The 15,714-nt window shown below is 44.7% G+C and overlaps 1 protein-coding gene across 1 annotated transcript in view; it reads right to left on the bottom strand.

The window, feature by feature from the left end:
- Positions 1–15,714, bottom strand: part of XYLT1 (xylosyltransferase 1) — a 205,373-nt gene that overhangs the window by 97,931 nt on the left and 91,728 nt on the right. Inside the window, exon 3 of the mRNA XM_058156862.1 lies at positions 13,497–14,025. Within this exon, the coding sequence (XP_058012845.1) occupies positions 13,497–14,025 (529 nt within the window). The remainder of the gene's footprint in view (positions 1–13,496; positions 14,026–15,714) is intronic.

Here is a 15,714-nt window from a genome sequence, read left to right as displayed (position 1 = left end):
GTCACAAATGCCTGACTTAACAACCAAAATTTGGGGTTCAGTTGCGGTCGTAGGTCGAGGACTGCCTAGAATTAAATAATAAGGACTTTCATTTGTCCACGGAAAGCCCTTTCCTAAAACTTCTTTGGTAGCCCAAATGTTGGAATTGGGTTTCCAGGATCGTGTTTGAAAAATCTAAAGAGAATACGCGATAGAAATATGCACAGCTGAAAGTAGAGCCTATATTGCTTCTGTGTCAGAAAAGCACAAAATGACAATTATTTTGCCCATCATTTGAAATCACAGCTCTGCTGGGATTGATAGCAGAACATGTTATACAAGAACAGGGAGAAAAAAAAATTAGCCTTTTCTTTCTTCCTGTATTGTCCAATCAACAGTCTTGCTGCTGTTATTAAATTCAGAATCAATTTAGTAAGTTCTTTATAAGTAATCATTTCCTGTTTCTGTTCTATATTTATATTCTCTATTGCATGTCTGGGGCTCGCCCATATAGAAGAATGGATATTGAAAGTCATTAATTTGGCTGAGATGGCTAAAATCTCAGCTTTTTTAAAAGGAAAGGTATTTAATTGAATGGAAAAAATGGACTGATTATCTACAAAACAGATATCAGATTAAGAAATATCAGATTGCCTTTGAATAATTAGGAAGTATTATTTTATGTAATGGGGAAGGGGTTGGGAGATGAAAAGATTTGGATGAGGTTAATTGGATTAAAAGGGAAAATTTTACTCTATGTTTGGTTTATGTATAACAATACCTTGTGATTGACCCGGGAAGTGGTGGGAAGGGAGGGGAAGGGGGTTTCTGGGAGGAGGGGAAAAGGGAAAATGTTTTTGTTTTTTTTAAACTTTTTCAATAAAAAAAATAATAATTAGCCTTCATTTTTATTCTCTCTGTAACCGACTCATATTTATGACTGTCCTGGGTCACGTGATCTTTTTTTTTTTTTGGCGACCTTCTGACAAGCCAACTCAATGGAAAAGCGTAACAACCATCTTACTCATTCTGCCCTCATTCACTTAACGACTGTAGCAAGAAAGGTCGTAAAATGGGGCAACATTCATTTCACAACTGCCTCTCTTAGCAACATAAATTATAGGGTTCCATCGTGGTTGTAAGTCGAGGACTTGGGGAAAGTTCCTTTAAGGCAATGAGACACTAATGGAATAGTATTTAGGAGGACTTGGAGGCAGTGATGTCAACAGAGCTCTTGAAAATCAAAGATGTTGTAGGTCAAGTTAGATTATTAGTCTAACTAATAATCCTTATTAATGGTACCTGCTTGCAGCTTTTATGGGCTCTAAGAGTGTGTTTTTCAGGCCTCGGTGGAAATGGTGACAAATTAGGATCAAAAACACTATTAGAAAGATGGCGAGAAGTTGGAGGAGGTTTTTATATGTTCAAAAAGGGAATGGTTTGGCATTAACCACCATGGAGAAACAGCTATGAAGATGATGGAACTCACAGAGCTGTCTAAACCGATTCCTTTGATGAGAGAAAAGACAACATCTACATTTATGGCTGAGTAGAAGAGTTTCTCATGAAACTGAAAAAAAAAAGGGGGAAGAACTTTAGATCTGTGGTTTTGATACTGAGAAAAGACTAGGTAAAAAGACTAGGAGAAAAGACTCGCATCCTGGACATAAACTGTTTCAACTCCTACCCTCAAAACGACGCTATGGAGCACTGCACACCAGAACAACTAGACACAAGAACAGTTTTTCCCCGAAGGCCATCACTCTGCTAAACAAATAATTCCCTCAACACTGTCAGACTATTTACTGAATCTGCACTACTATTAATCTTCTCATAGTTCCCATCACCAATCTCTTTCCACTTATGACTGTATGACTATAACTTTTTGCTGGCAATCCTTATGATTTATATTGATATATTGACCATCAATTGTGTTGTAAATGTTGTACCTTGATGAACGTATCTTTTCTTTTATGTACACTGAGAGCATATGCACCAAGACAAATTCCTTGTGTGTCCAATCACACTTGGCCAATAAAAAAAAAAAAATTAGCCTTCATTTTTATTCTCTCTGTAACCGACTCATATTTATGACTGTCCTGGGTCATGTGATCTTTTTTTTTTTTTTGCAACCTTCTGACAAGCCAACTCAATGGAAAAGCGTAACAACCATCTTACTCATTCTGCCCTCATTCACTTAACGACTGTAGCAAGAAAGGTCGTAAAATGGGGCAACATTTATTTCACAACTGCCTCTCTTAGCAACATAAATTATAGGGTTCCATCGTGGTTGTAAGTCGAGGACTTGGGGAAAGTTCCTTTAAGGCAATGAGACACTAATGGAATAGTATTTAGGAGGACTTGGAGGTAGTGACGTCAACAGAGCTCTTGAAAATCAAATATGTTGTAGGTCAAGTTAGATTATTAGTCTAACTAATAATCCTTATTAACGGTACCTGCTTGCAGCTTTTATGGGCTCTAAGAGTGTGTTTTTCAGGCCTCGGTGGAAATGGTGACAAATTAGGATCAAAAGCACTATTAGAAAGATGGTGAGAAGTTGGAGGAGGTTTTGATATGTTCAAAAAGGGAATGGTTTGGCATTAACCACTATGGAGAAACAGCTATGAAGATGATGGAACTCACAGAGCTGTCTAAACCGATTCCTTTGATGAGAGAAAAGACAACATCTACATTTATGGCTGAGTAGAAGAGTTTCTCATGAAACTGAAAAAAAAAAAAGGGGAAGAACTTTAGATCTGTGGTTTTGATACTGAGAAAAGACTAGGTAAAAAGACTAGGAGAAAAGACTCGCATCCTGGACATAAACTGTTTCAACTCCTACCCTCAAAACGACGCTATGGAGCACTGCACACCAGAACAACTAGACACAAGAACAGTTTTTTCCCGAAGGCCATCACTCTGCTAAACAAATAATTCCCTCAACACTGTCAGACTATTTACTGAATCTGCACTACTATTAATCTTCTCATAGTTCCCATCACCAATCTCTTTCCACTTATGACTGTATGACTATAACTTTTTGCTGGCAATCCTTATGATTTATATTGATATATTGACCATCAATTGTGTTGTAAATGTTGTACCTTGATGAACGTATCTTTTCTTTTATGTACACTGAGAGCATATGCACCAAGACAAATTCCTTGTGTGTCCAATCACACTTGGCCAATAAAAAAAAATAAAAAAATTCTAGGTAATAGAAAAAATAAGAGAATGTTTTGTAACCATAGATAATTTTTGTCATCCTGCTTGTAATTTGTTGGCAAGGAAATTGGAAACTTCTTTTTTCTTTCTTTCTTTCCCTTTCTTTCTTTCTTTCTTTCTTTCTTTCTTTCTCTCTCTCTCTCTCTCTCTTCTTTTTGCACTTTTATCTTTTCCTTTCTTCCTCTTTTTTTTTTTCATGTCTTACTTTGCATTCGTTTTGATCGGTTTTTTTTTCAAAACGTTTCATAAAACTCATCCATGCCAAACCCAAAAAGAGAAGAAGTTGGAAGAGGAGCTGGGTATATGATGTAGAACCCCTTCCAGTTGTTGCCAGCTTGCTCTGTTTAGGACATTGAGAGAGGGCTGTTCAATTTTGACCTAGATGACCTCTTTAACCCCCTCTTTCAAACCAGCGATCCTCTCTGTCCCAAATATGGACTTTGTTGTCTTCGAAAGAGTGGCCTGTGTCTTTGAACAGCCCTCCCTCAACAGAGGGGGAGGGATATGACATCATCGATCTCCAATCTACAACACAGTCCTTTCAACAGTTCCAAGAAGGCTCCACATGCATTTGTAGCACTCAGAAAACCCTCCAAGTGGCCTCAAGGACTCTCTAAAACACCGGTGTCAAACCCAAGGCCTGGGGACCAGATCCAACCCGCGGGGTGCTTAAATCTGGCCCACGGGGCTGCCCTGGACATAGCAAAAGACCAGCCCACGGGAGGCCCAGCAAAGGACCAGCCCACGGGCGACCCTCCTGAGCTCTGTTTTCACTGCAGAAGGTTGCAGGAGATAGTTGCAGCCCAAAATGGAGCTCGTGAGGGCTGCGGGCATCCTTCCCTAGCTCCATTTTCACTGGCAGAGGGTTGTAGAAAGCCGTCACAGCCAAAAACAGAGTCCGGGAGCCCATTTTTGATGGCAGAGCTCTCGGGCTGCCCCAGGTGCCCCCGACACAAGTGATGTTGGGCTGGCCACCCCCACCCTGGCCCCCCAAGGTCAAACACAGACCTGATGTGGCCCTCAATGAAATCGAGTTTGACACCCCTGCTCTAAAAGGCATGCAAATGACAAGCTCGGTCTGCAAGGAGTATAAGTCCTTCCATTCCCCACCATCCAGTCAGAGCTGAAGAAGCTTCTTGGTTGAGAAGCAAAACATCTTCGAAGAAAAAAAAAAACCAAAGAAAGTCCAGTTGCCTCTTGAAAAAAAAAGTACCTTGGAACAACCGTGACCCGGAGGCCTGAGAATCTCCATAAGCATGGTACCGTATTTTTTTGGAGTATAAAACGCTCTGGAATATAAGACACACCTATTTTTTGGGGGGAGGAAAACAAGAAAAAATAATCTGCCTCTGCCTCCCAGCAATTTGCCTCCTTGTAGCAAACAGCAAACAGCCTGTTTCAATTTCAGCTTCAGCACAGCCTGATTAGCACAAGCAGCTGGTTGTCGGTTGGATCGGCCTCCAGAGGATCAGCTGTTTCAGGCGGCACGGATTGCCATAGCCTATTGCCGCCTCCGCACACCCCATTTTCGGCAATCCCTGCCGCCCTGAAACAGCTGATGGTTGGGAGGCCGATCCAACCGACAATCAGCTGCTTGTGCTAATCAGGCTGTGCTGAAGCTGAAATTGAAACGGGCTGTTTGCTGCAAGGAAGCAAATTGCTGGGAGGCAGAGGCCAAAGGGTGGAGGCTGGCAGGTGGGCGGGGGTATATTCGGTGTATAAGATGCACTCAAATTTTCACTCTCTTTTGGGGGGGGAAGTGTGTCTTATACTCTGAAAAATACGGTAAGTCTATGCAAGTCACTCTTCCTTCTCAAAACAACTAGCAATGCCTCTAACGTCAGAATGAGGAGGGGGCTAGGAAGAAGAAAAAGGATCCATTTACTTTTGGCATATTACCTGTCAGAGGAAGAAATGAAATATAATTTACGGTGTGGCATTTCCAGCAGCAAATACATTCAAGCGTAAGCAATTAACGCTGGCTGTTTTTTTGGCAGGCTCGAGAAGATTACTCAGAGGGTGTGAGTATGTGTCCTGAGTTACAATAACACATGATTCTTTCCCCTCCCTCCTGCCACGTTTGACTTGTACACAGTCTCTCCCTCATCCCCTGCCCCCAAGCAAAAGATTTACGATGACAAAAATATCTGATGGATGAGACGGCTACTTCGATGTCTCCTGAGTGACTTTTGGGTGTGCAAAACGCAAGGCTAATTGTGCCAATTTACTGACAGAAGAGAATAGTGGTAGCTCAGGGTTGAACGGTGGGGTCTTTGCTGGTCTCTGAGCTTGGTGGTGTTCTTGCAGACTTTTCATGACCGAACTAGGTAACATCATCAATGCTAGAAAGAGTGGGGTTTGCAGAGAGGAAGAGGGGGAGAAGGTGGAGGAGGAAGAGAAGGAGGAGGAAGAGGACGATGACTATGGGATCCTTAGTGTTTTCTGACTTGTTGGTATTCTTACAGGCATTTCATGACCAAACTACGTAACATCATAAGTGCTAAAAGGAGTGGGGTTTGCAGAGAGGAAGAGGAGAAAGAGGAAGAGGAGGAGAACTATGGGATCCTTGATGTTCTCTTACTTGGTGGTATTCTTGCAGACGTTTCATGACCAAACTAGGTAACATCATCAGTGCTAGAAGGGAGACAGATTTGCAGCGAGGAGAAGGAGGAGTTGGAAGAGTAGGAGGAGGTCTGTGAGATCCTTGGTGCTCCCTGAGTTTGGTGGGTTTGTTTTCCAATCGAGAAACTTCCATCTCAGACAAACAAGCAGCAAACAACAACCTAATCAAGGCACCACCAAGAACATACTCAACAACCCCAACGGGGCAAACCACTTAGAGAGCAAGCCCCCCCTCCCTTCTAGCACTTGATGATGTTACTTAGTTGGGTCATGAAACATCTGCAAGAAAACCACCAAGCTCAGAGAGTACCAAGGACCCCCGCTGTGAAAATTTCACATAGGTGCTAAATTACACCCATCTTTTGGGATATTTGACTTTCCTCCTACCAACGTTGAGCCCAACGCTAATCCTGTTTAGGGAGAAAGTCCATGGCGCAAAGCACCTTTTGCTAATTGTTGGGCTTTATGGACAAATATTTCCAGTAGATTACGATGGGATTAAACGACACAATTTTTTACCCTATGCTTCACTTCTCGCAAATGAGCACTCCAAGGAATTGCACTTGCTGTATTTCGGGGTTGTATGAAATTCAGAGAAACTCTGATTACAAAAAGCCCACAGATAAACGGACCCAAGGCCTTTGTCCATCTTTATAAATCACGCAGAGAAAAGAACCAGGAAAGCGACGAGAGAATGGAGTAAGAACAAAATTTAGGAAGGCAACGATGTTCCATGCTGAGTCTAAGAAGTGGACGGAAATACATTGATTTTTTTTCTTGCACGAAGCACAGCATTGTAGTTCTTAATAGCTACCAAAACGGATAAGAATAAATTCGCTTTGTCTGGCTGGATCGTAATCCCCCACATTGTGGGGACAACCAACAGAATCGGTTTGAAACTCTCTTTTCGCAGGGAAGTTGCATCTTCCAAATGATCATTAAACGACCAACCTTAAATTGAAGACTACCTGTATTTAATGTGAAGTCATTACTTGCAGAGGTGGGCTGCTGGGGGTTCGCAGGGGTTTGGGAGAACCTCTAGCTAAGATTCGGTGCAGTTCAGAGAACCCCCAAATCCCACTCCTGGCTAGCTTCTATCACCCCACCCCGCCCCTCCCAGGAATCCCCATGAGGCCCGTTTTAGATATAGCTAAGTGTAGGTTTGCACATGGAGGCTCGGGGAGGGTGAAAAATGGACCTACCGGAAGTTCAGGAAAGCCAGAAACAGGCCTGTTTCCAGCTTCCAGAGGGCCTCCAGAGCCTGGGGAGGCGGTTTTCGCCCTCCCGGAGGCTTGAGGAAAGCCTCCGGAATCCGGGGAGGGCAAAAACGCCCCCCTCTGCTGTGGTGCAGGAGGCCGACTAGGCCACGCCCACCCAGCAACTGGGCAGAGAACCCCTTGCTAAAACTTTTGAAGCCCACCCTTGATTTTTTGACTCTTTAATCCAGAGGTGAACTTTAAACTACCCATCAATAATAATGGAACTTTAAGCGACGAGAGAATGGAGTAAGAACAAAATTTAGGAAGGCAACGATGTTCCATGCTGAGTCTAAGAAGTGGACGGAAATACATTGATTTTTTTTCTTGCACGAAGCACAGCATTGTAGTTCTTAATAGCTACCAAAACGGATAAGAATAAATTCGCTTTGTCTGGCTGGATCGTAATCCCCCACATTGTGGGGACAACCAACAGAATCGGTTTGAAACTCTCTTTTCGCAGGGAAGTTGCATCTTCCAAATGATCATTAAACGACCAACCTTAAATTGAAGACTACCTGTATTTAATGTGAAGTCATTACTTGCAGAGGTGGGCTGCTGGGGGTTCGCAGGGGTTTGGGAGAACCTCTAGCTAAGATTCGGTGCAGTTCAGAGAACCCCCAAATCCCACTCCTGGCTAGCTTCTATCACCCCACCCCGCCCCTCCCAGGAATCCCCATGAGGCCCGTTTTAGATATAGCTAAGTGTAGGTTTGCACATGGAGGCTCGGGGAGGGTGAAAAATGGACCTACCGGAAGTTCAGGAAAGCCAGAAACAGGCCTGTTTCCAGCTTCCAGAGGGCCTCCAGAGCCTGGGGAGGCGGTTTTCGCCCTCCCGGAGGCTTGAGGAAAGCCTCCGGAATCCGGGGAGGGCAAAAACGCCCCCCTCTGCTGTGGTGCAGGAGGCCGACTAGGCCACGCCCACCCAGCAACTGGGCAGAGAACCCCTTGCTAAAACTTTTGAAGCCCACCCTTGATTTTTTGACTCTTTAATCCAGAGGTGAACTTTAAACTACCCATCAATAATAATGGAACTTTAAGCGGCGAAGAGAAGTTTTAGCTGTCATTTCAATTTCTTACAAGGCTTCGGAATCATGGAATTTCACGGGCCCATCTGGCTTGGAAATTCTCAGGATGTCGTCCCAACAGATGGGGGAGAACCTGTGATTGAAGGACGCCTGCTCTAACCTGTGTATTACGACGCTGGATCTTGCTACGCCATACGGCAGGCAGCGCCTGAAAGACCAGACCGTAAACTTCCTTCGCGCCTCTGTCGAAGCTGCTGACATTCATATGCAAATGTATTCCGATTTCATTAACACACTCAACACAGACTTGGGATTTCTTAAACCAGATGGCAAATCCTTTTAAGGAAACCTTTCAAGGAAGTTCTCGCCTTGATTTACAAGGCCTGTAGATCCATCAGGACCGAGGGTTGCTTTTAAGGTCTGTGCAACCATCTGTCTTCTAGAAAGTGCCAGTCCTTGGAGGAGGTCCAGACAGGAAACCAAAACTAGGAGCACTAACATAAAATTTATTGCAAGCTTACAGTTTACAGGAGTTTTGCAAGTTTGAAAGCCCCTTCCCCCACTGCCTCACATTTACTTTCTAGGAGATTAGGGAGGGTCCCTGCTGAGATTCTCTTTCCATTCTCGTTCTTTCCATAATATCTCTTGTTCGACTATTGTCTTAGCTGCAACTCTTCTTCCTTTTCCCAACTGTTATTCTCACAATCCGTTATGTAAAGAGGGACAAGTTTGGTTCTCCAGATCTTTTAGATTTACAACTCAATTCTCGGCAGGGATCAAAGCTACAGTCCACAACATTTACCCTGTTTCCCCGAAAATAAGACCCAACCGGAAAAGAAGTTGTAGGAATTTAGCACCCACCCCCCTCCTAGAAGAATGAAATATTTTAGAAAATATTTAAAAGGCAGAATATATTTCCCTGGGTGAGAAATGGAGAAACATGTTTTAAAGACAAAGCAGCTTCCTGACTCCCCCCCACCTTTGTCAATGGGCCATTAAAGCCTCAGCTAAGCTCACTCATTTCCCCCCACCTTTGTCAACCACCATCTGCATCATAATAGAACCCATCTAGAACAGAAACTCACCACATGGCAAGGCTCAGGCAAGCTTGAGGGACAACCTACAATGTTAGCTAAGACCCCCACCCCCTGGGAGTCTGACAGCCAATCAGGGTACTCTTCCTGTGCCCCAGAAAGTTCAAAGCTCAGAAAAAGCATAAAACCAGGGAGCACACAGGATCTCAGCCTTTTTCTGTTCAGGATCTCAAGCCATGTGATCCTGACCACCATTAAACCATCTTTCCAAGCAGCCTCCATGTTTCCAGTGTCTTTGTCCCCACTTGGAACTGAACCCAGATGGATATTTCTTCCAACAATGTCCTAGCATGATTGTTCAGGATGCTCGTAATCTAAGCCCTATCCCCAAAATAAGCCCCAGTTAAGATTGTCAGCCAGATGGGTGCATTTAGTAGTGTATTTCCCCCCCCAAATAAGACATAACCAGAAAATAAGCCGTAATGCGTCTTTTGGAGCAAAAATTAATATAAGACCTGGTCTTATTTTCGGGGAAACAAGGGTAGAAGACACCAAGTTGCCTTTCTTGGGTTGAAGCAGATAACCACAGTTTTAGCAAATAAGTTTTGCAAATCATTTTGATTGTGGTATTTAAAAATTTGGAAAAAGAGGTATGAGAAATGAGGGGTCCTTGGTGCTCTCTGAGCTTCGATGTTTTCTTGCAGTCATTTCATTACCCAACCAGGTAACATCATCAATGTTAGGAGTGGGGTTTGCAGAATGGAGGAGGAGGAGGATTATGGTGCTTGGTGCTCTCTGAGCTTCAATGTTTTCTTGTAGACATTTCATTACCCAACCAGGTAACATCATCAGTGCTAGGCACCAAGGACCATATGAGAAAAGAATTAGCAGGGTATTTTTCAACCACGACTCCCTTCTACCATGGCAAACTTCTATGGCCAACTGGACCAATTCTGACATTCAAAATCCCCCTCTCCCTGTATGCTTTTGATTTTCAAAACAATTATGAAATGTCACCAGGATGATTCTTGGCCAGCATGATAAACAGGAACAAATATGGCACATCACTCCAAAGCTAGGCCAGAATCTGTCTTCCTATTTGCCAGTGGTTTCCTTCAACTGTGAAGTTCCATTTCACCCAACCTCCACTCCAAAATTTCTCATCGCTTACGAATGGGAGAAGAAAGAAGAACTCTTGACTAGAATGGGATCAGTGGTAGGTTTCAAATTTTTTTACTACCGGTTTTGTGGGCATGGCTTGGTGGGCGTGGCATGGCATGGCTTGGTGGGTGTGGCAGGGGAAGGATACTGCAGAATCTCCATTCCCTCCCCACTCCAGGGGAAGGATTCTATAAAATCTCCATTCCCACCTCACTCCAGGAGAAGGATACTGTAAAATCTCCATTCCCTCCCCACTCCAGGGGAAGGATACTGCAAAATCTCCATTCCCTCCCCACTCCAGGGGAAGGATACTGCAAAATCTCCATTCCCTCCCCACTCCAGGGGAAGGATACTGCAAAATCTCCATTCCCTCGCCACTCCAGGGGAAGGATACTGCAAAATCTCCACTCCCTCCCCACTCCAGGGGAAGGATACTGCAAAATCTCCATTCCCTCGCCACTCCAGGGGAAGGATACTGCAAAATCTCCATTCCCTCGCCACTCCAGGGGAAGGATACTGCAAAATCTCCATTCCTCCCACTCCAGGGAAGGATACTGCAAAATCTCCATTCCTCCCACTCCAGGGAAGGATACTGCAAAATCTCCATTCCTCCCACTCCAGGGAAGGATACTGCAAAATCTCCATTCCTCGCCACTCCAGGGAAGGATTCTATAAAATCTCCATTCCCTCCACTCCAGGGAAGGATACTGTAAAATCTCCATTCCTCCACTCCAGGAAGGATACTGCAAAATCTCCATTCCTCCCACTCCAGGGAAGGATACTGCAAAATCTCCATTCCTCCCACTCCAGGGAAGGATACTGCAAAATCTCCATTCCTCGCCACTCCAGGGAAGGATACTGCAAAATCTCCACTCCTCCCACTCCAGGGAAGGATACTGCAAAATCTCCATTCCCTCGCCACTCCAGGGGAAGGATACTGCAAAATCTCCATTCCCTCGCCACTCCAGGGGAAGGATACTGCAAAATCTCCATTCCCTCGCCACTCCAGGGGAAGGATACTGCAAAATCTCCATTCCCTCCCCACTCCAGGGGAAGGATACTGCAAAATCTCCATTCCCTCCCCACTCCAGGGGAAGGATACTGCAAAATCTCCATTCCCTCCCCACTCCAGGGGAAGGATACTGCAAAATCTCCATTCCCTCCCCACTCCAGGGGAAGGATACTGCAAAATCTCCATTCCCTCGCCACTCCAGGGGAAGGATTCTATAAAATCTCCATTCCCTCCCCACTCCAGGGGAAGGATACTGTAAAATCTCCATTCCCTCCGGACTCCAGGGGAAGGATACTGCAAAATCTCCATTCCCTCCCCACTCCAGGGGAAGGATACTGCAAAATGTTATCAGCTGGGACTCGGGAGGCAGAGAATAGATGGAGGCGGGGCCAGCCAGAGGTGGTATTTACCGGTTTTCCAAACTAAAAATTTCCGCTACTGGTTCTCCAGAACTGGTCAGAACCTGCTGAAACCTACCTCTGAATGACATGCCTTCATCTTTTTTCCAACGCTCAGTACGCAGAGAGTTAACTTTGCTTCAGATTAGAAAATCATTTTTTAAAAAACAAAACAAAAAACAAACCCTACACTATTTAGCCTTGCCATAATTACATTGCCCTGGTCTGCAGTTCCCAAAGGAGCATATGGACTTTTTACAGCTGGAAAAGCTTTGTGCTACTGTGAACTCCGAGCACATTCCTTTTAATTACATATGTGCCTGCTGAGGACATATGATGAAGTCTGGCAAACTAATTTGCTACCAGCATGAGACCAGGAATAAATACTAAATATTACACCCCGGTTGGTTTTTCCTCTACACTATCCATTATCCCTAGAGACGAGACTAAATGAAAATTGCCCCAGCCGTTTAAATACGCCAAGGGAAAGGAAAAGCAACAGGGCAGAAAATGATTCTCTCTTTTTTTTTTTAAAAATGAAGGTATCCAATTCTACTTTGATTTCTTCTTTCTTCTCCCGTTCGTGAGCGTTGAGAAATTTAAGGGATGGAGGTTTGGTGCGACATTGCAGAAAAGCTTTGGCAAATAGGAAGACAGAAACTTTTAAAACTGGGAAAGGGACGAGACAGGGATGCCCCTTGTCTCCATTACTTTTTATTTTAACTTATTTTAACTTTAGAAATTCTTTTGAATAAAATACGTGGTTCCGATCGAATAAAGGGAATTAGAATTAAACACCAAGATTATAGATTAAGAGCTTTTGCAGATGACTTGGTTGTTACTGTATCTCAACCAATATATTCAGCTACTGGTTTAAAATAAATAATTGGTCAGTATGGTAAAGTATCTGGATTTAAGGTGAATCAGCAAAAGACAAAGATGATAACTAAAAATATGAATATACAACAAAAAGGAAGACAGATTCTGGTGTACCTTTGGCCTACTTGAAAGACATTAATTCTTCAAGGTCAGCATTAGCCGAGGTCCTAACGTGGAATTAAACGGGAAAGTTTTCATCCCTATCAATTCAAAGTCCCTCAAGTTCTCTCTCTCTCTCTCTCTCTCTCTCTCTCTCTTTTTGGTCCCTTTGAGTCAGTCTTGAGGCAGCCTGGATAGCTCCCTGCAATTTCTTTGACAAGATTTGGAAGTAGTTAGAATAACGGAGCTGGGACTTTGGCATCTTTTTTGTATCGTGGTGACCAGAATTGGATTTGACCTCCACCCTTCTTCCTCCTTCAACAAGCATAACAATTTCAGGATACAGCAACTCCTCTCAGCAACTCTTATCTGCTATGATTTTTTGTTCAAGGCACAAACCTAAGATAGCAATAGCAATGGCACTTAAGACTTATATCCTGCTTCCCAGTGCTTTGCAGCCCTCTCTAAGCGGTTTACAGAGTCAGCCCATTGCCCCCCAACAATCTGGGTCCCCATTTTACCGACCTCGGAAGGTTAGAAGGCTGAGTCAACCTTGAGCCAGTGAGAATCGAACTGCTGGCAATCGGCAGAGTTAGCCTGCAATCCTGCATTCTGACCACTGTGCCACCTCCAGCCATATGAGCCCAGTATGGAAGGCCAAGTCAACCTTGAGCCAGTGAGAATCGAACTGCGGGCAGTTGGCAGAGTTAGTCTGCAATACTGCATTCTAAGCACTGTGCCACCACGGCTCTTTATAACAGACACGCTGTTGAGACCCTTCTCCCTTTTCACCTCCCAGCTTACCTTCCAGCGGGCAGAAACGAGTCACCTTCTCGGGCATGAGCTTCCCTTGCTTGTGTTGACAGTATGTCTCGGCAATTTCTTGACGACACAGCTTGGATTTGGCCCTGGATAGAGCCGAGAGGGCCTCCTTGCCTGAAATGTCACATTTTGGCATCTGATCATATCCAAGCTCAGGGGAGCCATTCCCACTCCGTTTCATATGAGGCTGTCCGAGGGACCTTGGGGTATCTTTCAGAGAGTTGCCATTGTTGTTGGGTTTAGGGGCAGAATTGTCCAAGGGCAGCCGCTCACTGAATTTTTTCCCGAGGACGGAGTTCTCCTTGGCTTTCTCTTCCTGTTCTAGCTTTCTCCGTAGGCGTTCCTTCTGTGCACTGATGGGTTTTTTCACCAGTTCTGGGTGATGCTTCTGCTTCTGGGACCGGGGAGCAAAATTGCTATTGTCAATGTTTTCGAAGTCCTTGGGGACAGAATTCTCATTGTTGCTATCCGTTCGTGTCTTCTCCTTTGGCCGGTGGGAAAAATAGCCGTCCTATAAGTAGGGGGAAAAGAGATTATGGCATATTACTACAACAGTCTATTTCCAATTGCACATGCACACAAGAATAAAGGTAAAGATAAAGGCTCCCCTTGCATATATGTGCTAGTCGTTCCCGACTCTAGGGGGCGGTGCTCATCTCCGCTTCCAAGCTGAAGAGCCAGCGCTGTCCAAAGATGTCTCCGTGGTCATGTGGCCGGCATGACTCAACACCAAAGGCGCTCAGAAGGCTGTTACCTTCCCACCAAAGGTGGTCCGTATTTTTCTAATTCCATTTTTCACGTGCTTTTGAACTGCTAGCTTAGCAGAAGCTGGAACAAGTAACGGAAGCTCACCCAGTCATGCGGCACTGGGTATTTGAACCACTGAACTGCCGACCTTTCGATCAACAAGCTCAGAGTCTTAGCCACTGAGCCACTGCATCCCTTCTCACACAAGAATACACCGGACTATTTTTATTGAGTTTTCCAAGTGCTTCCAAGCCTTATCTGAAGAACTGCACTTTGGAATCTCTTGCATGTAATATGGGTCCCCCATCACTGACCAACTGACCTTTCTCCAACAGATCAGATAAATAATGAAGTTCAACCTGGTGGAAAATCCACAGTATCTTTCTTCAACCTGGACACCACCCTATCAAGGCTTTGTACCAAACATAGTTAGAAAATTATCTTTAAACTAGACCATGTAGGAAATGACCAGGCTGAGCCTGCGGGAAGGGTTAAGCTTGTCATCAGTCTTGAGTCACTTTGCACCCACAAAAAAATCTAAGTCCTGCCACCTTGAATTTCATAGACTCTTATTTACTGCCAATTTGCTTTGGCCACTAGTAGTTCAGATTGTTATAGAGAATCTTGCAATAAATTCTTATATACATTGAAATGGTCTGGACTCTTGATTTCCCATGCTAGACAGACAACCAGTGATCAACTGGGCCATTCTTTCAGTGATATCTCCTTACCTAAACAGAGACACAGAATGTCCATGGGTGGCAAAATAGCAGCAGGACTTCCGACTTCCTGCAGGCTTCCCCACTGACTTTTCTATTAGGAGGCTGGCAGGGAGCACTGGAAATTATGATCATGTGATGGTAGTTGACCGTAGCAGCAGCACGGTCTGATTCAGCCAGTTTGGTCAAACCGGATGCTAATTTTGCATCTGGTTCGTCGAACCGGTAGTTGCAAGGACTGGCTGGCCCCGCTCACCTGACCCCTTCCCTCCCAGGAGTCTCCATGTGGCCTGTTTTGGATGCCTCCGGAGCTTGGGAAGGCGAAAATGCCCTCTCTGCCATGGTGCAGGAGGCCGAGTAGCAGTGGCGAAATCCAAAGTTTTTACTACCGGTTCTGTGGGCGTGGTGTGGTTTGGTGGGTGTGGCTTGGTGGGTGTGGCAGGGAAAGGTACTGCAAAATTCCCACTCCCTCCCCACTCTGGGGCCAGCCAGAGGTGGTCTTTGCCGATTCTCCGAACTGCTCAAAATTTCCCGTTACCGGTTCTCCAGAACCTGTCAGAACCTGCCGGATTTCACCCCTGCCGAGTAGGCCACACCCACCATGGCCACGCCCATCCAGCAACTGGGCAGAGAACCGGTTGCTAAAATTTTTGAATCCCACCCGTGAGCAGCACGGCAATGGTGAAGAAGCCGCAAGCTTGCCAAATTTCAAATCCCATGCGAGTAATGGTTCT

This window comes from Ahaetulla prasina, chromosome 14 (genome assembly GCF_028640845.1).
Source record: "Ahaetulla prasina isolate Xishuangbanna chromosome 14, ASM2864084v1, whole genome shotgun sequence".
Classification (NCBI taxonomy): domain Eukaryota; kingdom Metazoa; phylum Chordata; class Lepidosauria; order Squamata; family Colubridae; genus Ahaetulla; species Ahaetulla prasina.
The sequence above is the reverse complement of the archived record's forward strand: the minus strand, read 5'-3'. Positions and strand labels throughout refer to the sequence as shown.